This window comes from Hemiscyllium ocellatum, chromosome 20 (assembly GCF_020745735.1).
Source record: "Hemiscyllium ocellatum isolate sHemOce1 chromosome 20, sHemOce1.pat.X.cur, whole genome shotgun sequence".
Classification (NCBI taxonomy): Eukaryota; Metazoa; Chordata; class Chondrichthyes; order Orectolobiformes; family Hemiscylliidae; genus Hemiscyllium; species Hemiscyllium ocellatum.
In genome coordinates, this window is record NC_083420.1 from 52,145,301 (window position 1) to 52,168,012 (window position 22,712).

General features: G+C 39.8%; 1 protein-coding gene across 2 annotated transcripts in view; it reads left to right on the plus strand.

Moving 5' to 3' along the window:
• Nucleotides 1–2,169: 2,169 nt before the first annotated feature.
• Nucleotides 2,170–22,712, plus strand: part of narfl (nuclear prelamin A recognition factor-like) — a 29,185-nt gene continuing 8,642 nt past the window's right edge. The window contains exons 1-8 of one of the 2 annotated variants that reach the window (XM_060840358.1): nt 2,170–2,297; nt 5,734–5,829; nt 6,259–6,402; nt 10,166–10,298; nt 14,755–14,889; nt 16,749–16,867; nt 18,143–18,272; nt 18,822–18,894. In XM_060840358.1, the coding sequence (XP_060696341.1) occupies nt 2,232–2,297; nt 5,734–5,829; nt 6,259–6,402; nt 10,166–10,298; nt 14,755–14,889; nt 16,749–16,867; nt 18,143–18,272; nt 18,822–18,894 (896 nt within the window). In that variant the 5' untranslated portion in view covers nt 2,170–2,231. Of the gene's footprint in view, nt 2,298–4,643; nt 4,777–5,733; nt 5,830–6,258; nt 6,403–10,165; nt 10,299–14,754; nt 14,890–16,748; nt 16,868–18,142; nt 18,273–18,821; nt 18,895–22,712 lie in introns of those variants that run through there. The other variant, XM_060840359.1, reaches the window with a different exon arrangement.

Sequence of the window (22,712 nt, forward strand, 5' to 3'; positions counted from 1 at the left end):
TTGTCTACCATGTAAAGATTTTACCAAAGTCCAAGTAAACAACTTCTGCTGTTGTGCTCTCATCAATCATTTTGGTGACTTACTCAAAAAACGTAATCAAATTTGTGCGACACGTTTGTCCTCTCATTAAACCTTGCTGACTCGCTACTTAATTTTTGCCTGCCTAACTGTCTATAAATCCTATCTTGCACTTCACTCAATCCAGTCTACAGCATTTGCTGGCTCACAACGTGATTTCTTCTACATTGTGGAGATCACTTCGCAGGACACCCCTACATTCTGCCTACAAAAAAGACCCTGAGCTTCCAGTTGCCTACCATTCCAATACACCACCCTGTTCCTTGACCAACATCTCTGTCTCAGACCTGCTGCAGTGTTCCGGTGAAGCTCAGCGCAAACTGGAAGAACAGTACCTCATTTTCTGCTTGGGAACCCTGCAGCCCTCTGAACTCAATATTGAGTTCAACAACTTTAGGGCTTGAGCACCTTGTCCCATATCCATACCCAACCTCCAAACATCAGGCCTTGCTATCACTCAGACTGCTACCACAAACCCAATATCAGCCATCGATGGTCCCCATTAGCAGCTATTGATTCACCCAGACTGACCTTTACCCACTCCTTTGTCTGTTCATCTGTTTTTCTTTCTCTTTGGTCTCTTTCTTCACCTAGCGTTTACTCCTAATCCCTCCCCCTCCCTTATCTTCTGCATATAGGCATGGAAATGTACAGCATGGAAACAGACACTTCAGTCCAATTTGTCCATGCCGACTAGATATCCTAAATTAATTTAGTCCAATTTGTCAGCACTTGACCCATATCCCTTTTAAACATTTCCTATTCATATACCCATCCAGATGTCTTTTAAACACTGCAATTGTACCAGTCTCCAACATTTCCTCTGGCAGCTCATTCCATAAACCAAAATTTTCCTAGTCACCATCAGTTCTCAAGAAGGGTCACTCGACCCAAAACGTTAACTCTAATTTCTCTCCACAGATGTCCAACAGTTAACAGACAAAGAAAATGGGTAAAGGACAGTAGGGGAGAATCAATAGCTGCTGATCAGTGACTTCAGAAAGAAAGTAGGAGATCACAGCCCCATCCAAATAAATGGAGCAGAGGTTGAGAGGGTGGAAAGTGTCAAATTTCTTGGAGTGATGATAACCAACATGTCCTGGACTTCCCACATAGATGCAACAGTCAAGAAGGCACAAAACACCTCTTCTTCCTCAGGTGGCTCAGGAAATTCGTAATGTTCATCAGGCCCCTCACCGACTTCTACAGATGCATCATTGAGAGCATACTGTCCGGCTGCGTGATGGTCTGGTATGGCAACTGCTCTGCCCAGAACCGAAACAAACTACAGAGGGTGATTTGCACAGCCCATACCATCAAGGAAGCCAATCTTCCATCCAAGGAATCCTTTTACATGCCTCACTGCCAAAGAAAGGCTGCTAACATCATCAAAGACCCCTTGCAGCCGGGGAATGATCTCCTGCAACCTCTTCCATCAGGCAGCAGCGGGTTCAGGGACAGCTTCTTCCTAACTGATATTAAGCTGATCAATGGACTCTCACGCCCAGTGTCCGCCCTGTACATCTTTTTGACCTGTACATCTTTGCTTACTACAATGTGCCTGTACTGCTCGTAAACAAAGCTTTTCACTGTACTTCGGTACAAGAGACAATTAATCAAAATGCTGGCTCGGTTTTTCCAGCATTTTTTGTGTTTTGTTTGCAATCACTGAACCATCATAGCACTCCTCATTCTGATCAGGCATAATAACGGATTCTCGTTGGGTGGGAAGACCTGGGCTTGTGGGCGGGGTCTGGTTGATAGGGGGCGTGGTCCCGGGGCGCGGCCGCGAGCTGGCGACACAGCCCGGCACGGGAGAGGCGGTCTGGGGGCGGGGCCAGGGACACATGGGCGGGGCCGGGGTCGTGGGTAAGGCCAAGGGCTGGGAGGTGTTGTCTGAGTGAGGGCTGGGGATGGGTGGGCGGGGGCCGCTTACAGGGGGCGTGGCCCAGGGGCTTAGGGGCGGGAGCAGGTCCGGGCTGCGTATGCGGGCGTGGTCACGGCTTTGCCGAGATGTAGGGGCGGGGTTTCGGGGGCACGGCTACGGCGGATGAGGGTGCGGTTGCTGTCCTCCGTTGCCTCACTGCCGTAGATCGGGACAGAGTGCACACTTTACGGCTGTCGCTTTGCGGCACTGTCGGACACTAGTTAAGATGGTGTCGCAGTTTAGTGGGGTGCTGCAGCTGACGGATCTTGATGATTTTATAACCCCGTCTCAGGTAGGGCAGTCACTGGGCTGCGCTTAGACCTCGGTGATGATATTATTTCAATGGGTTTCCATAAATGTTGAGTCACATAGCCAGAGAAATTTAAAACAGTAAAGGGAGGGATTGCAGGGTCCATCCTGAATGGCCAGGTTAATTGATGGTGTTACTGTAACACAAGCATTTTCCCAACATTTATAATCTGAGTTTCTCCTTCTCTGGGTTAAGGTCATACTGACTGAAGATGATCAGAGTGTGTGTGAGTCAATGAAGTGAGGGTAGACTCAGTAAGAGTCACACCATCCACAGAAACAACAGACTTCATTTTTGGAGATAGTTCACTGTCAAACGTCAGAGCTGCCTGCAACCGAATTGTAGTCGGAGAGGAAGATGTAAAAGAATGTGCTTGAGTAATATTTATCACGTACATGTTTCTGTTAAAAGTAATAAGAAATGTATTATATTATAAGAAAAAAGGGGGTAGGCCTTCAAAATCTGCTCTGCCACTCAACACCATCTTGGCTGATGTGCTCCCAACTCTTGCTTGTCAGCTCCTTATACCCCTCAATTCTCCAGCATTTCAAAAATCCGTGACCTTTTAAATGGTTTAAGTGATCTGCCCTCTACAACTCTTTGGGGTAGAGAATTTTAGACTCCCACTAACCTCAGAAAGCTGAAATTTCTTTGAAACTCTGTTTTAATTCACTGCCCCCTCATTCTGTAACTAGGTTCCCTAGTTTGAGATTCACCCACTGGTGAAAACATCTACACCCTGTCAAGCCCCCTTAGAGTCTTGTAGTAAAAATCATCCTCATTCTTGTCAATCTAATAAATAAAGCCTAATCTGCTTAGCTGTTTTTGATAAGTCACCCCCTTCATCCCAGAAATCAGCATAGTGAGTCTCTTGTGAACATCTTGCAATACCAGTATGTCTTTTTTTAAAATATTAGGGCAAAAATACTACACGATACTTCAGGTGCTGCTTCACCAACATTTTGTACATTTGTAACAAAGCTTCCCAACTTCCCTACACTCTTAGAAATGATAACAACTGCATATGATTTGAGTTGACCCTTCTTCCTGATTTGTGTACTTCTCCAATTTGGTACCGAAAACAGATTTTGGTATTTACTTCAGTTTCCATTCCAAGAAGTGTATGCTTTTTGTATTACACTGATTTATGTTTATAAAGGTGCATTCTCTTTTAATCTTTTCCACTGTGTAAAATGTGATATGTTACAGCAAGTGTAGTAGACTCTTTACTAATTTTCAGAGGTAGGGGTAGAAAGTTGCCTTTAACAAGTTCAGTTCTCTAAAAGCTACAATTAAAAGAAATACTGAGATCCTTGCTTCAGCAACATGACATTGTGACATCCTTTCAAAAATGTCTACATTCAGTCATTGAATCCCCTTAATGCAGACACACTGTGACATTTCTCGATTTAGAGATCCTATAAAATGCCAAGGGAATACTGTAGGTTTCCACTTAGCTTAAAGAATTATTGCAAAAGTCCAGAAATGCATACCACAAAGGTTTGAGTATTAACTTTGCCCTGTTAAGAATGGCATAGACATAGGAAATCAACTCTGTCTGGTGTTTTGCATGAGACACAGATTTGTCAAAGTTTAGAGGGTGGTATCAAATTTTCCACAAAATCAAAATCAGTGGAAAGATTGAGCAAATTCTGTCATAGTATAAATCTATGGGAGTTATTTATGTTTGAATTTCTTCAGTCTTTTGTACTGAACATTACTATTTTGCAGCTGTTTCAGTGAAACTTCTAAACAGGACTTTTCAAACCAGAAATGTATCATTTGGCTGTCTTGACAAACAAGTAAATTCCTAGCTCCGGGGTCCTGCTATGCTGTTTGATGGCCTTGCTTATATAAATACATGTCCTAATTTACTAAATTTTATTCCACTCCACAGTCTGACTACAATCCTACGAGGCAAATATAATGATAAATCAAATGAGAATTATCTACCTAGATAGAATGTGAGAACATCCAGGTTAAATTTCTGACTAGCAGTTATGCTTGGATCCTTGTCTTATTGACATTATTTTCAATGAGTACACAAACTAATTCACTATTTAATTTAACTGAATTTTCCCACATTCACTTAAATATTGCAGAGAAACTAAAACTTACTTGCCTTGCTACACCAGTGCTTCTCTCACATCTCACATTTGTTTAACAGAAGGATGTGTACACATTTTGTTTTGTGCTAAAATCCAAAGCATTGAAAACACGGTGACTAATATCCTGGTATGTTTGTAGACAGTTGTATCAGCCACACCCCTGGTCAAATCAGCACTGTACTCCAGTTATAGAACGCCTTCAGTACTGGGTTGCAGGACAGATGATAACACCAAGGAAAAGTTGATAGTAGCCCCGAGGTTTGAGTTGTTATTATCTTAACCTGCTTCACAAAAGACCTCTAACATTTTAGTTTCCCATGAAGCTGGAAAAGTGTGCCAACTGCCTCAGTCAGGTGAGAATGAATTATTGTGTACCTTAGGAAGGAATGCTGTTCACTTTTAGAAGTAACAATATCATATTAAATAATGGAGCAAGTTTGATTTTCATTTATCTTGAATGTATTTTATATTCTTTGAGAAAGTATTAATCTGTAAATATCATGCACAAATGTGGTGCTCAATGTGGCTGTAAAGTGAAAGGAACAACACAGTTTTTCCACTGATTATATTCTACAGAACTCCAGTAAGGAAATTAGCATTGGTCGGAGAGGCGCTTTGAAAGACTAAGCTGAGATAGTGCTTTCCAGTGAGTTAGCAGGATAATTCTGGGCTTTTTAATTCATCGTGAAGGGGCTTCACTGCTGTTTGCAAAACTTATGGAAACTATTTCACCGGAAATTTGCAAGCTGCCTTTTAAAGTGCAGGAAACTGTAACCCGTCCCGTTGACAATTTTCTGTTGCTGTGCTCGCTCTGCATGTCCCAATTCCTTTTATTATAATGTGACTGCTATTTACATGCAAATCTATTATGAAGTAGTTTTTGTGTGTCTGCTGGGATTGGTGAGATATAGTGGGCTCCGTGATAAAATTCTGCTATTGCTCTTAATCCTTTCAATACTGCAGCATTATTGATTTCTGACCTTTGTAAGTCTTATGTGACTGCTGTCTTATAATCATCAGGTGTTAACTTTATTTCAGTTGATATGCTTAGCCAAATTTGCTCAGTCATTAATTTACACCAAATGTTGCTGACAATGTTTAAGAAAAATTGCTTGTGGAATTGCTTGTTGCTTGGGTTCAATGAGATGCTTCTTGCAATTGCATTTTTGCTGTCCTTGTACACTCCAATTGCTAAAATCACACAACAGCATCAATATACAAGTTCAAAGAAGTTTTACAACAAATCTGAAGGGAGAGGGGATACCATTTACAATCAGAATTCAAAGTTAATGCATGCTTTGCTTTAATAGGAATGTGTGAAGCCAGTGAAAGTGGAAAAGAAGCCAGGAAAAACCTCTGGAATAATCCGAATTGAAGATGATGGTAGTTATATTCAATTGAACCAGGTAAACCCGACAAGATCATTTGGTTGGCGTTTGGCCATACTGTGGAGGTGGTGTTTGTGCAGAGAAAATTTTATAATTCATTCATGTTTTTCATGCAGCTGTTAGTTAAAATCAGCTTAATGGAGGAAGACTAGAAAAAAAAACAAAATTTGAAACATCAATATATGCATTGATCAACAAAAAGCAATTATTTAATAAAACTCTTTTAAATGCTGAGTCAGTTTTCTTTGCTTATTCAACATTGACAGACCTTTTGAACATCTTATACCTCTTACTCTGATGGAGAAGTGGATCTCAAATTGTTTGCACGAGTGTGCTGATTCTAAAGATAATTATCTCCAGTCAAAATGAGAAATGAAACGCAAAGTATCAGTTCTTCATTGTTGGCTTTGGATATTGTTCCTTTTACTCATTTGTTATTGTTTTCAGGATGGAGGAATCAAGAAACTTGAAAAAGCAAAAATAACCTTGAATGACTGTTTGGCCTGCAGTGGTTGCATTACCTCAGCAGAAAGTGTATTAATCACGCAACAAAGTCACGAGGAACTATACAAAGTTCTGAATCAAAACAAAGTAAGGCTCCACTTTATTGTGGTGAGTGTAGTTAATCCTCAGTGCCAAGTTTCTAATGTAATAATTCAGAATGCCCAGCAAAACATAGACGTTTCATCCTGGATGACTGATTTATAAGATCATTCAAAGGAAGCTAAATGTCTCTATGTTATAAGATGGTAGAAACTCAATATTTTAGTTGTAATAATTGAGCATTTTGTTATCCATTCACGGGATGTGTGTGTCACTGACTAGACCAGCATTTATTGCCCATCCCTAATTGCCGAAGAGTCAACTATATTGCTGTGGGTCTGGAGTCACATATAGCCCAGATCAGGTAAGATAGATTTTCTTCCCTAAATGCCATTGGTGAAACATTCTTTTAGAACAGTGTTTACATAGTTGCCAATAGACTAGCATTTTATTTCAAATTTTTCTTTAATTCAAATCTCTCAATCCGTCATGCTGGGTTTTGAACCCATAACCCCAGAACATTAGAGTGGGGTGTTGGATTAAAAGTCCAGTGACATTACTGCGACACCACCACCTTCACTGTGCTAAACCCTTAAATTATTTTTGATTCAAAATGAGAAAATAGAACCAATGAGTAATACAGCATGGAAACAGACATTCCATACATGCACTACCATCTGCGTGATGAAGGTATCCCTCCAGTCCTTCTAAATCATTCCCCCCTCACCTTGAACCTACACCCTCTAGTTTTGGACACTCCATTCTAGAAAAAAAGACATTGGCTATTCTTCCTATCCATGCACGTTATGATTTTATAAGCTTCTATAAGGTCATCCTTTAATCTCCAAAACGCTCGGGGAAAACAACTCCAGTCTATTCAGTCTCTCCCTGTAGCTCAAACCCTCCAACCCTGGCAACATCCATGTAAATCTTTTCTGCAGCCTCTCAAGTCTAATAATATCTTTCCTATAGAAGGACGACCAGAATTGTATGCAATACTCTGAAAGTGCCTTCGCCAATGTTCTGTACAGCTGCAACATGACATCCTAATTCATGTATTCAGTGTTATGACCAATGACAGCAAGCATGCCAAATGTCTTAGTTGTAATTTGCATTTTTCATTCTAACACAAAGATTTGTACTTGTATTTTGTTCAGCACAATTGCTGTTTTCATACAAGCCTGGATTCTGCCTGTCTTAAAAGATTCTTGATTTCCGGGAGTCACATATATAAAAGGGAAACTGAAGGAAAGATCCCATTATTTCATTTATATCACAGTTTGAATGACAGATCTGAAATTGTTGACTTCCACATCTTTTAGTATTGCCTGTATTTGTTCACCTCAGCTCAGCTGCTGGTGAGATCTTCAACCATGTCTTGAGAACTTTTTAAAGTCTACTATTGTAATACTGTCCTGCTGGCCTCCCACCTTGCTCCCTCCATAACTTTGCACTCATTCAGCATAGCTAACCATACCTGACATCACCAAACATCAAGCTTATGCTTTGAACCCAGGTCCAGCAGTGCTTCAATTTTTAAACTATTACTCTTGCTTAAATATCTCCCTAGGGCCCAAGTCTACTCGATATAAACTTTTGAGATTACTGCTCTTCTTCAATTCTTCCTCTTTCATGTGTTTACTTATAACTGCTCCACCATTGGCACTTGTGCTTTCAGCTCCCGTGACCATAAACTCTGGAATTGCGCCCAGGTAGACACTCTTGAAACCTGACTCTTCTCAGCTTTTTGTGACTTTTCCTAATATTTGTACGTGGCTCAGTGCTAAATTTTGTCTTGCATGAAGTACTTTAGGACATCTTACTGTGTTATCTACCTGAATGTGATTTGTTTTGAAATTGGTTTCAACCAGTAGCACCAGGTGGGCTTCTATAAAATTGAAAGTCTGTTATATACTGTGAGCGTGTTTCTCAACATTGCAAAGGTTAATTTCATTCCCTGTAATTCTTCTATATTTTGCCAATTTCCTTCCACTTTCACTCTGTTACAATCTTATGGGGCAAGTTGCCTCTGATGCTATACCCAATGTGTTGTTCAGTTGTGAACTTCACAATAGGTTTCTTCTTAAAGTTCCAATTTATACCTAAAAGCAAGTCCAAAAGTCTTGTCTATGCAAATAAGTGGTAAATGGCTTTCATCTGATTGGCAGAGATTCTAAATTATTACTTTTGTATCTATTTTGTTACAGGCATAGATTCTGCTGATGGTATTAATGATACTGGGTTAAACCAAGCTCAGTTTCAAAATTACCAGATGATGCAAAACTTGGAAATATTGTGAACTATGAGGAGAAAAGTAATAGTCTCTGACATGTGGCAGGTGAAATATAATACAGAGGAATGTTTTGTGATCTATATTGGTTGGAACAACAAAGATATAAATAAAATAAAGGAGACAATTCTAATAAAAGGTTCAGGAATAGAGAGTCTGAGGGGTGTGTGTACACAAATCTCCGAGGTGCCAGGACACGCTGCAGAAGTGATTAATGAGGCAGATGGCATTTTGGGCTTTACAAGTAGTAGCATAGCACACAGGAGCAAATTTTTATAAGGGACTTCTGTAAAACGCTATTATGATGGGCCAATTAGAAACCGGAATGCACTGCACTGATCCAGTGGCTTTTCAAAGAGAATTGGATAAGTACTTGAAGAGAAAATATTTGCAAGGCGACATGGAAAGAGGACTGGTTGAGTTGCTTGTGCAGAGAGTAGGCACACACTTGGTACACCAGATGACTTCCTCCTGTGCTGTAATCATATTGTGATTCTGAATCTAATTGTAGTTTTGCAGTGCAAGTGATCACTTTTGAAAGTGTAGAAATTTGGGAAATATAACTCTTGGAATAGTGCAAAACATGTGCTGATAGAAATTGCAGACTGTGGAGTTTTGTTATGTTATTATGGGACAACTGTTGTGCAGATCGCTGATGAAACTTCCCTGTTCTTTGCTATGCTCTCGATCTTTTGCATCCACCCAAGCAGGCAGTTGTGGCCATAGTTTAACCTCTTAATAATGTGTCACTTTCTTACTATTCCATAATTTTTCAGTAGTCAAAATACTCCCTCAGTACAGATTGTCGATCTTGATTTTATTTTTTGTCCTCGGGTTGTGAATTAGACCTTGAACACACAACCTTGTGACTGAGAGATGAGTGGTATCAATTGAATCACAGAAGACACACAAAATTAAAAGTTAATTTTGGCAGAGCAGAGAATTATTCAATTTTACCTTCTGCAAATCAAATTATGCTCACTTTGCTAACTTTGGCAGAGATGAGATAGTTAATGGCACACTCAAACTTCTGAATCTCATTAGAATGACTGCTATTTTCCACACTCTGTCCAAATTGACTGGATGAATTGAATGTGATTTATGTTTAGACTCCTGATATTGACTTTTCTGCCACCATCACACCTCTTTCCCTACCTGCCCTAAACTCGCAATAGAGACGGACGCATGCTTTCCTTTCCTGAAGATGGCAATTTCTGGCAAGTATACATGAGAGGTATTACAGATGTGCCAGCCCCATTCTGTCTTGACTCTTCACAAGTTTCCAAGTTCTACAGAACAGTCATCATGAGCAAAACAAATCTGGTGGATTTCTTCATTATTTTCTTCTTCAGGCACCCAAAGTCAGTTATCTGAACAACCTTTTGCTTAGCAGTTCAACAAAGAGGGAAAACAATGAATAATCAAGAGCGTGTTTCTTTGAATCCATTTGCTTGTGGGCCACTGTCTGATGACAGAGTAGCACTGAGTATGTTTCCTGAGCACTGTTGTTTCATTGATTAGGTGCCTGGCTCTGAGCATCAGAAGCTAGTGGTGGTTTCAGTTTGCCCACAATCCAGGGCATCATTAGCTGCAAGATATAAACTGCAAGTCACAGACACCGCACGACGGCTGACTGCATTCTTTAAAAATCTAGGTGAGTGGATTTAAAGCATGGCGAAGCTGAATAAGGTCCTTTTTATGTCTGTAGCTACGGTGCACTTTGGTGAATAAAATATGTGCAGTATGTCCAAACCCACATGATGTAGGTGTATTACATATCAAAGTGGTTGAAGGTGATGCTATGTACCTAGAACATAGAACATTATAGAGCAGTACAGGCCCTTCAGCTCCCGATGTTGCGCCAACCTGTGGAACCAATCTAAGCCCATCTAACCTACACTATTCCACTTACATCCATATGTTTATCCGATGACCATTTAAATGCCCTTAAAGTTGGCAAGTTTACCACTGTTGCAGGTCGTGTGTTCCACACCCCTACTACCTCGGAGTAAAAAAAACTACCTCTGACATCCGTCCTATACTTATCACCCCTCCATTTAAAGCTATGTCCCCTCATGCTAGCCATCACCAGCTGAGGAAAAAGGCTCTCACTGTCCACCCGATCTAACCCTCTGATTGGCTGATGTTTCAATTAAGTCACCTCTCAAACTTCTTCTCTCTGACGAAATCAGCCTCAAGTCCCTGAGCCTTTCCTGGTAAGACCTTCCCTCCATACCAGGCAACAACTTAGTATGTCTCCTCTGCACCTTTTCCAAAACTTCCACATCCTTCCTATGATGCGGTGACCAGAACTGTACGCAGTACTCCAAGTGTGGCCGCACCAGAGTTTTGTACAGCTTGACTTGAGGGTCAAAACTCAATCTCTCTACCAATAAAAGCTAACACACCATTTGCCGCCTTAACAGCCCTATCAACCCGGGTGGCAACTTTCAGGGATCTATGTATCATGGACACCGAGATCTCTGCTCATTTACACTATCAAGAATCTTAGCATTAGCCCAGTACTCTGCATTCCTGTTGCTCCTTCCAAAGTGAATCACCTCACTCATTGAGAACCACCTTAGATCATCACTATGCCAAAGAGGAACCTGAGATCTGACGTGCAGATGCTGAATTATTTTTATTGATCTGCAGAAGCATAAATTAGTTTCTTTTCACAGAAAAAGAACCACAATTGAAAGGTGATTCAGAAATAGAAGACAGCTGAAATAAATCACAAAATGCTCAGCAATACAGGCCACATCTATGAGGAGAGAACCATAGTTAACGGTTTTTGGTTGACCAAAGGTCATCGACCTGAAATGTTAACTATGGTTCTCTTTGTCTACCTACCCGATGTACTGAGCATTTTTAAGCATTTTCTGTTTTTATTATTGACGGTTGAGCTGCCCCATCTAACAGCTATCACCTCATCATGACTAATTCTGTGCAGAGTTGTGGGAATTATAAGAACAAGTCGAGCCCTGCACAAATGACTGGATAATATGAGACCAGAGGAACAAAAGAAAATTAAAGAAGGAGAACTTTCTCAATGATTTATCCTAAAGGTTGTAGGTCTCAGTCATACAAAGGTAGAAATCACACAACACCAGGTTATAGTCCAACAGGTTTACTTGGAAGCACCAACTTTTGGAGCGCTGCTCCTTCATCAGGTAGCTGTGGAGCAGGACCAAAGGACACAGAATTGGTAGCAAATGATTACAATGTCACACAACTGAAATGATATATTGAATATACCTAGATTGCTGTTAAGTCTTTCATCTTTTAGATTGGGTTGCAGGTTTCAGTTCATTAATATGTAGATCCCAGAAGTTCTTTTAAGTCACATTTTCAAGTTAATTGTGGTTTTATAAAAAAAAAGTGACATCTCAGCTCAGGCAATGTATTAAAGGTAAGGTTAGAATCTGTATGTATCCCAGTCTTGAGTCAGACTGGTTCTATTTACAAAGTGCAATTTATAAAATATTACATGGATTGGCTGCCTGCATTGACTGCTTGCAGATGGTGCATTTTTGAACAAAGTAGAATGTGTCTGCAAATACAAATTCACCCCATAGACTTATATGTGTACACAATGTGCATGAGAGAGACAGTGAGTGTGTGCGTGAGAGTGTGTCTATTTGCATTTGTGCATGCTTTGTAAAGGTGTGTGTATGGTGGAGTATAAGCCTGTGAGAGGATGTGCACTTGGGTGTGAGTGTCGGGGTTGTCTGTGTCTGTGTACAAGAGAGAGCATGTGTATTGGGGGAGGGGGGTGGGGAAGGGTGTGAGAATGTATGCATGTGTGTGTGAGAGTGTGTAGTGAACCCAACACATCACACTACAGGTGACCCCACTAAACTATAATCTCTCTCTCTCAAATGCATACATACACACAGACACTCATGCACACCCTCTCTCATACACGCACACATACTCTCATAGGCTTATACTCCATCGCACGTACACACTTTACCAAGCATGCAAACATACCCTCTCTCACGCACAATCATATGCACACTCACAAGCACTTGCTCGCGCGCACACAAATCTATGAGGTGAATTTGTATTTGCAGGTGCATTCTATTTTACTCAAAAAATGCACAATCTGCAGGCAGTCAATCCATGTAATGTTTTAGAAATTCCACTTTGGAAATAGAACCAGTCTGACTCAAGATTGGGATACAAATAGACTCTAACCTCACACCTTTAATGCACACCTCACACCTTGAGCTGAGATGTCACTTTAAGTTATTGTGGAAATGTGACTTAAAAGAAACCGAAACCGGCAACCCATTCTAAAAGATGAAAGACTTAACAGCAATCTAGGTATGTTCAATATATCATTTCAGTTGTGTGACACTGTCATATTTTGCTACTAATTCCATGTCTTATGCTCCACAGCTACCTGATGAAGGAGCAGCGCTCTGAAAGCTAGTGCTTCCAAATAAACTTGTTGAACAATAACCTGGTGTTGTATGCTTTTTAACTTTGTCCACCTCAGTTCAATACCAGCTCCTCATCATACAAATCAGACATTTCCCATGTTCAATCTACATTTGTTATTGAATTTGATCACTTTAGCTGGGGAGTAAGCAAGTGATAGTCTGTGAAACCATGCTAAACAAAGACGAAACTATTCCTAGCGATAGGATAGTATAATGTAGGGTTAATGGATCTGAATATTTTACTTCCAAAACTATGCTGTTATTTCTGTTGTTTTGGCAGATGGGATAAAATAACAGCCTCCAGAGACTTGATTGCAATCTAAATTCCGAATAGTGCACTTAATTTTACGACATGCTAGGGTGGCATAACATGTTCTCTTAACAAGTTAGAAGCAATATTCACCAGATGATTATTTCCTGAGTATGTCAAATTTGAGTCAGTTTTTATATTGCAGATTTAACTTTGATAGTGTGCATAACATAAATATCAAAGTCTAGCTGTTATGGCAAAGAAAATTAGATAAACCATATGAAAGTCCAAAGCTTCAAGGTTTTGTGCTCAGATTTGGCAGCATAAAATTGTCATGGTTTCACCAGGACCAGTGCGTCCATCTCAGGAGATGGGAAAATAAGACAAATGCCTTGTGACTGGTATTTGTGAGCTCCATGAAAATCTTGGCTGCCTGCAGGACAGGCCAAGGCATCCCAACTCAACAGAGCTCAAATTTAAGATTACCATGAAGTGTAAGATGAACTTATCACCATGTTATTAATTAAACCTATTGTTGGGATTGGTAGATGCTTTTCTCTTGTAGAGTATCTTCAAGTAGCCCAGTGGAATCTTTGACACCAGTCACTTGTGCACATTGCTGCTAAAGTGCTAATTTGGGTCAGGGGGTATATGGTGGTAGGCTGGTGCTGTATGTCATCCTGTCACTATAGAACAGAGGTAATTTCTGTTCAATGATATTGCACAATCAACTTGTTACCTACTGCTGTACAAAGTTGCGGCTTGATTCAGTGTGGCAAAACTACAATAACAGTTTGATGGCGCAAGAACTCTATAACTGCTGAGCACTTTCTTCAGGCCAAATTAGTCATAAGTCTGAATTATTCACTGGAAAATGGCTGAACCTGAGGGGAATTAAATTACTCTCAACAAAAAATCTAGAAAATGTTTTTTTCTTCCCTCTCTCAATTTTTTTGAATGTCATTAATTGAATGACTGCCTTGCAGTAGTTTGAGTGTCTGATATTGTTTGGTAGTTGCCAATCCAAAATTAAACAATCATGTTCTCCATTCAAGGAGTTGCATTGTTTTTAATACATGCACTTGTAGGTGACCATGTATCAGTTGGAAAATGCCACCTTTCCTTGCCTCCTGTTTGATGCATTGCCCCTCAAGCTCTTGTAACTAAATGTCTGTCTCAAGTGGAGAGTGATGTTGTGCAGATTACGATACCGGCTTGTGGTAATTACAAATATGAGCAAGAATGTATTAAAATGATGCAATATAAATAAGAAACTCCAAAATATTCCATTATACTTTTGACTTCAGTTGATTCAAATAAATACTTGGATGAAAATATTTAATTATTTTGTGGAGCACATTCCATAAATTTAAATTTCTCAAAACCTCTCCCTGCCTCCTGCGTCTTCTAAGGTGTTCACTATGTGTTCGACACAACCTTCTCGAGAAACTTCAGCTTGCTGGAGAGTCAACGCGAATTTGTGCAGCGTTTCCAGAGGCAAAAGGAAGATAGCAAAGCCCTGCCAATGCTGGCATCTGCCTGTCCAGGTATTTGTAACATAAAGAAAGAAGTTGGATTTGTATCTCGTCATGAGATAGCCAAAACAGAACTTAATGTACTATCTATTGTACTGCAGGCAACACCACCAAACGGCGCACAGTAAGATCCCACAAAAGGCAATATGTTATTGGCTGGATAATCTGCTTTTAGTGTCAGTTCAGAGAGAGTTTCCTACGACACTGTATAGAACCCCTCTTTTCTTCGAAGAAGGTCCATGGGATCTATTGAGCGCAGTCAGTCACTCCATTTAAGGTCTCATTTGAAAGGCAGCACCTCTATTATTGGAGTATTCTCTCAGACCTGATGGATCAGCCTAGATTAAGTGCTCATGTTTCTGGTCTGAGACTTCAACCCACTGAAAATAAAACTGGGATTGTCAACTGCGAGGTAAATGCAGAGTGATGTAAAGTAATTACGTGATTCGGAATACAGTAATAAGATGTGTATCCATTTTGTCAGATGACTGGAGCAACATTATTAAATGGTGAGAAACTTCTAAATATTTGTTGCTTAGAGAGATCTAGGAATCTTTTACATGAAAGACAGCATTTTAGGTAAGTACAGGAGAAAGTGAGGATTGAAGGTGCTGGACATCAGAGTCGAGAGTGTTGTGCTGGAAACGCACAGTAGGTCAGGCAGCATCCGAGGAGCAGGAGGATTGACATTTCAGACTTGAGCTGTTCATGATGATGACGGGCGTATGCCCGAAACGTCAATTCTCCTGCTCCTCAGATGCTACCTGACCTGCTGTGCTTTTTCAGCACCACACTCTCTCAATTTTAGGTAGGTACAGCAAACAATTAAGAAGGCAAATGATTTGTTAACTTTTATTGCAAGGATATTGGAGTTCAAAAATAAATACCTCTTTCTGCAATTAATAAGGCTTCATGAGACCGTATCTACAGTGTAGTGTGTAGCTTTGGCCCCCTTTGCTAAAGAAAGATGTATTTACCTTGCAAGGAGTGCAATGAAGACCCACTGCATTAGGTATCTGGGTTGAGAGGACTTTCAATGGGAGAGATTGAGTTGAATGGACCCATATTCACTTGAGTTCAGAAATTACAATTTCAATAAGATTCTGGAAGGGCTTGACAGGGTAAATAGTTACTTGATTTAACAGGTTGTCCATTTAGGATTAGGATAAGAAAAATAATGGCTGCAAATTTTAGGAATTCCCTACCCTAGTCAAAAGGTATATTCAGAACCGGAATAAATTAGATTTTTGGATTTTGAGCAAATCGAGGGTTATGAGAATCAGATAGGATGGTGGAAGTGGTCAAGAATTTCAGCCAAGTTTTTGTGAATGGTCGAGCATGGTCAATAGAATATGCAGCTTACCCCTGCTCCTGTGTCTTATGTTGATTTAGGAGGAGAGTGCTAACACTGAGCCAAAGCCTAATATTAATACCAAACCAACCGCTGTTATCATGACTTGCACTCTTATCCCCAACCAACTGTTTATTTAAAGATAAAAACATCAATTTTTGACAACCCAAATTAAAAACAAACCCATGGTGAATTAGTCAGCAAGTGTAAAAGCTGGTTAGTTGGCTACTTTTGACGTTGTTATTTGTCACTACACTAAATGATTATGCAGACAATTGGCTCCATTTCTATTCCACAGCAACTTTGCTCATTCTTTTTGACTTGTTTTATCCAACTAACTGAAATATAAGAAAGTTTAGGTTTTCAGTCAATACAAAATAGTTGTCTTTAAAATAATACTTGCAGCTGTACACTAAAAGCTCAAAGCCCTTTGCATGAAACTGTTTGTCAATTGCAGTAACTTTTTTTAAACATGATCTAGCTAAATTACGTGAGAATATATCATTCATGTCTCTTTCAGGTTGGATCTGTTATGCAGAGAAAACCCACGGTAGCTACATTATTCCCTATATCAGCACAACAAAATCCCCTCAGCAGGTGATGGGCTCTTTAATCAAGGACTACTTTGCAAAACAGCAGGTAAGTGACAATGCCAGCATTTTCAAATCCCTCAAAAGCTTTATTGTTGTAGCAGAGTGTTAGAATCTCAAGAGATTCATCACTAATTGTAAGCTTTTCTGAGCAAGGCCAGCGTAGGCTGAAAGAAAGCAACTGTTATTTTTTGTGCTTATTGGTGTGAGTACGTTTTCCCCAGCTTTTCCCAATTCACTGCTGAATCTTGGCTAAAATTTCATTCATCTGGACAGAAGGGAGGACAGCCGATGTGCAATGCAATTTCTTCCATTCAAATGATCCATTAGCAAAAGATGGTCATGTTGCTGAGTTGATTTAAAAGTAAATTACTCTCGGTTGCTCCAATGAGATTTAAATGACTTCTGTTGTTATAGATAATGAATATTTTGTGCACAAGTCTCGCATGAATGCATTATGTGCTGGGTAATGTCTGTCTCATCGATTTGTGTCTTGCATGGTAGGCCTAGATGTATTTTTGAAGAGTTTAAATTTAATGATCTGACTGCAATTTGATAAAGCTATTGAATGGAGATTTACACAGCCTCAGATCTCCTGTTGTAAGACTCAGATCTTAAATTAGCACTCTTTATTAATTAAGATGTTTGAGGGATGCTTTCATTGATGTATTGAAAAATGTTAAGGTATTCAGTTGAGCGAAGTGGAGAAAGTAGTATTTTTCTCTCGTCTGGGGTTTTCTCTGCTGTCCAGAATATGAGAGCATTACCTTGGCATTAGAGCTAGACATGAAGGAATTGAATCAGGAAGCAGCTTTCCATAGAAGCTAGAGGAGTCTAGAACTCTCTCAGAAGGCTGTGGATGTTTGGTCCATTGAAATATTCAAGACCGAGGTGGTTGTATTTGTTGGGTGAGGACAGCATTTTCTCTAAGCTGCACAATCTCACAACCCAAAGGTTTCCATGTGGGCCATGCATTTAAGTTGCCATGCATACAGATCAAATAATATAGAGGTCAATTACTTATGCACTCCAATATAAGCTAGAAGGTGTGTTGAGTAAGGCTATAGAATTGAGGTACAGATCAGCTATAGCCTAATTATAAGACGCAGTGGGCTTGAAGAACTGACTGCCTTTACTATTCTATATTCCTTTGAAATATGTTGCTTGCAATGTTTGAATTTTCCTTTGAGTGTGAGGTGTTGCAAATGTCTCATTTGAAGCTATTATGAAATGTGCATTAGTTGATTAAGTGTTTACATGCATGTGCAAGATTTAGACAATCAGAACAAATCAGAGTGTGATGTGTTCTGTTTTTCTCACATAGAATGTGATGCCAGATCAAATATACCATGTAACAGTAATGCCATGTTATGATAAAAAACTAGAGGCTTCAAGGGAAGACTTCTTCAGTGAAGATAACCACACAAGAGATGTGGACTGTGTAATTACTTCAGGTAAAAGAAACTTGAGCAGGGTTACCTGTTCTGTGCACTCACTGCTGGGTTTTGTGATTCTCTGCCTGGTCTACTCATTATGTTTGCACTTTGTCAATTGGGTCAAACTAAAATGTTTCTAAATCACCTGAATTTTCAGCAGTCTTTTAAAAATCAAAACTAGACAGAGTCAAATTTGGTTAGAAGCACACCCTACTTTATAAAACAGTAGTATTGTATCGCAGCTTGAACCCTGTCATTAGAACTTCCCACTGTTGTTTGTGTGATGGTGTCATTAGTAGCTTCATGAAGCCACCTTTCACTTGATGACAAGTTATCTGGGTGGTTTGTGCTGCTTCTCAAAATACTTATATTGTAAGTGATTTGACTTATCCACAGGTTTATGTAAACATCATAAAGGCTTCTTTCCCTGAAAGAAATCTAGCTGTTTATATTGAAATAATTCACATTTTGAGACTCAGTAAGTACTTGATCCATGTACAGACTGTCATTTGCTTGCTTTGAAGTTCTGCTCAATGATATAGTAATGGTAAAATTTTTGTTTTAAAGGTGAAGTGTTGAAAATGTTAGAACAAGAGGGACTTTCCTTGACAAACGTGGACCCAGTGCCATTAGATACAATGTAAGTTAATGATACTCTGAAGAAACCCATCAGTCCCTTTACAGGTTAGGTTGTGATCATTGGCTCACTTGAAGAAAATGTTCATTTTTCAAAAAATTCTTGTCAAAGGGTTATGTAATGTAGTTAATATAATTCAAAGGGTTATGTAATGTAGTTGTTATACTGTATTTTGAAAAAACCACTCCCTTTCCTTTAGTATCCATCTCACCATCTGGGTGCTTCACTGTAATAATGTCAATGCAGGAGTTCAGACATCATTAATTCCAGGAAGCCTGCAGTTTCCTTCACCATATACTGTAAACAGTAACCATGTCGCAGCTATGCAAAGCTTCTACGCTGGTGACATGGTAACAACTGTGTATTCTTAATCCAGTGTTATAGCTTTTCAATTTATTTCATACTGAAGTCTCGTGCAAAGGTTATCACTTTGCCCCTTCTAGTCTTAAATTGAGCAATCTAGTTCCTAATCTGGAGAATCCTATCTCAGAGCAGTTGATGTGGCAGATAAGATCATAGCTGAAGCCTTTTATTGTGCCGTTGTTGTCTAGGTAATGGAATTGGCCCATAAGCAGGTCAGCTCCAGCTTCCAGCCAAGCAGCTGCATTTAGTGAAAAAAAATTATTTCTCTGTTCAAATATTTGCTGATGGACTTGTAAAACCTTTCTCACAGATACGTAGAACATTCAATCCATAATCATTTAAAAAATACATGTGTGATTTGCTAGGCTAAAATCATCAATTGCACACTTGCTCTTGCAGGGTCAGTACAGACGTCATAGGCCAACAGATCTCCTACCTTACTGTGCCAGTCTCTGATGTGTGCTTTGTAGCTTTATTCTGTTTGTGAAATAATCATTTTCTTGTAATCCTCATTGGAGGATAATCAATTACTAATATTTTAAGTATTCAATAACAAATCAGAACTACAATCCAGATTTCAGATCAAGGAAGTTCAAGCCATTGTACTAAGCTATACCTGTCCATTTTAAGTCCTCACTCATCCTGTATTCTGAACAATCTGTTTTCTGAACATTTAGTTTCCATCATAGCATTCCTCCTGCACACCACTTACAGCGAAAAAATGAAACAAATTATATCTTGAGGCACTGCACCCGTAGATCAGAATTTCCTCAAGAAGATATGAGCTAGAAAAGCATACTGAAAGCAATCTGTCTGTCACAGGTCATTAACTTCAGGAAGCTGGAAACAGCCTATCTGCAGATATCAAAATCTCTAGGCATCCTACAACAGAAGCCAAAATTGTTTTGTCTTTGTCCTGCAAACACCAAATTACAGTCTTTTTTTTAAACTTCAGAAAGTCAAATAGACTTAACATGGAGCATGACTAGACATGTGTGTTACATGTCAAAAATTGCTGAACAACATTCATTTCTAAATGCTTCAAAAACATTGGTGTTTAGCTATAGCCATGATAAAAGTTTATCAACAGTCTTGACCCCAGCACTAAATCTAAATTGTCACACTGCTGATTCAAAACCCAGTCCAGGAAAGGCTGTGCACCCTGACAAATCGCAGCTATAAAACTGAAAACCTCCTCCAGAATAGCAGCACCTGTACCAACATTGGTCAAGTACAACTCTGACTGGAATCTAACCAATAGGTACATGGTATGCGCTATCCACAGTGTGTAAGACAAATATATTATAGCCAGTTGCCACCCTATCAGTTATATAGTCATAGAATTGTACAGCACGGAAACAGACCTTCCATTCTGAATGATCCATGCTGACCAGATATCCTAAATTAATCTTGTCCCATTTGCCAGCGTTTGGCCGGTATCCCTCTAAACCTTTCCCATTCATGTACCCATTCAGATGTCTTTTAAATGTTGTAATTGTACCAGCCTCCTCCACTTCTCTGGCAGCTCATTCCATACGTGCATTAAAATCTGCATGAAAAAGTTGCCCCTTGGGTCCCTTTTAAATTTTTCCCCGCTCACCTTTACCTATTCTCTCTCATTAATAACATGATGGAATGTGTCATCAACAGTGCTGTGAGATGCACTTGCTCAGCAACAATTTACTGGCTGATTGCTCAGTTTGGTTTCCTCCATGTCTACTCACTTCCTGACCTCATTGCAACCTTAGTAAAAGCATGGTCGAGAGAGTTGAGTTCTAGAGGTGAGGTGAAAGTGACTGCCCTTCACATCAAGGCAGCTTTTGAGCCACCCTGGCAAAATGTGAAGTGGATGCGATTCGAGAGAAAGCATTTCACGAGCTGGAGCCACACAGTGTTGGTGGTCAATCATCTCAGCCCCAGGTATCAGTGTAAGAGTTCCTCAGGGTAGTGTCCAAGGCCCAACCATCGTCAACTCCTTCTCAGTGATCTTCCCTTCACCATAAGATCAAAAGTAGAGATGGTTGTTCATTGTACAATTTTCAGCACCATTTTGTGACTCCTGAGATAACGAGCAGCCAGTGTTCAAATGCAGCAGTACCAGGACAACATTGAAGCTTGGGCTAACAAGTGATGAGTAACAACACCAGTGTCAAGCAATGACTATCTCTAATAAGCAAGAATCTAACCTTGGTGTTCAACAAAACTGCGGTTGCTTCCATCAAGATTCTGGGAAACTACCATTAACAGGAACAGCCATAGAAAAATTTTAGCTATGAAAGCAGATCAGAGGCTAGGAATTCTCTGGTGAGTAATTCCTCATCTGACTACCCAAAATGAGACCACAATCTGTAAGTCAGAAGTGTAACAGAATACCTTGCCTGGATGAGTGCAGCTTCATCAATACTTGAGGATTTTTGACACCCAATCCAGGACAAAACTGTCTGTTTGACACATTGTTTACACCTTCAACTGCTCATTCCCTTGCCTTTTGGTGCAGTTGGCAAGTGTGTGTAACATGTGCAAGATACACTACAGGTACTCGCCAAGATTCCTTTGAGATCACCATTCAAACCTGTGACCTCTACAATATAGAAGGACAAAGGTCACAGATGCATGGGAATACTAACCCTTGTAAATTCCCCTCCAGGTAACACACTATCTTGACTTGGAACTGCATCAACTTTACTTCACCATCACTGGGTCAAAATTCTGAAATTCTCTTCCAAAATGCAGTGTGGGTGTGTTCAAGAATGCAGATCATCACTACTTACTTTAATGCAATTGAATGATGGGCAATAAATGCTTATCCTGCCAGTGAGCCTCATTTTGGGAAAAAAACTGGACGAGCAGAAGTTTTCACCAACTAAATATAGGAAAGGCCAAAGCTATTGTTTTCGGTCCCTGTCACAAGCTCTGTTTCCTTGCAACCATCCCATCGATCTGCACACTAGCTCTCTGATTCTGAATCAGACTACTCAAAACCATAGTTGTCAGGATTATGATGAGCTTCGGATCACATATATACACCTTCACTAAGAACGTCTGTTTCAAACTTCATTCCATCATGTAACTTTACTTTTGCCTCTTACCAGTCAACTTTAAACACCCCTGGCCAATTCAGGCCAATTCACAATTTATATCGATCCTTTTGAGGGCTTTGTTTTCAGATGCAAGCTCTTAAATTCTACAGCATTTAGTTAGCTGTCCTGATATATACTTCACTTATTTTCAGTGGTTGCCCCAATTATGTGCCTGTGAAATGTCTTCGGCTGTTTTAAAATATAAAAGAGGTACAAGTTATTCACAATGTTGCTCTATGAACGAGTGCTGCAAAACCTTAACTAGAGAGTCTACTTTGGATAGTTGCTGGGTTCGGGAGCTCACTTTGCTGAGTCAGCTATGCTTGTGTCAATTTCGCCTCATCATGTCCATGTTATGTTAAAAGTTTTTGGTCAATT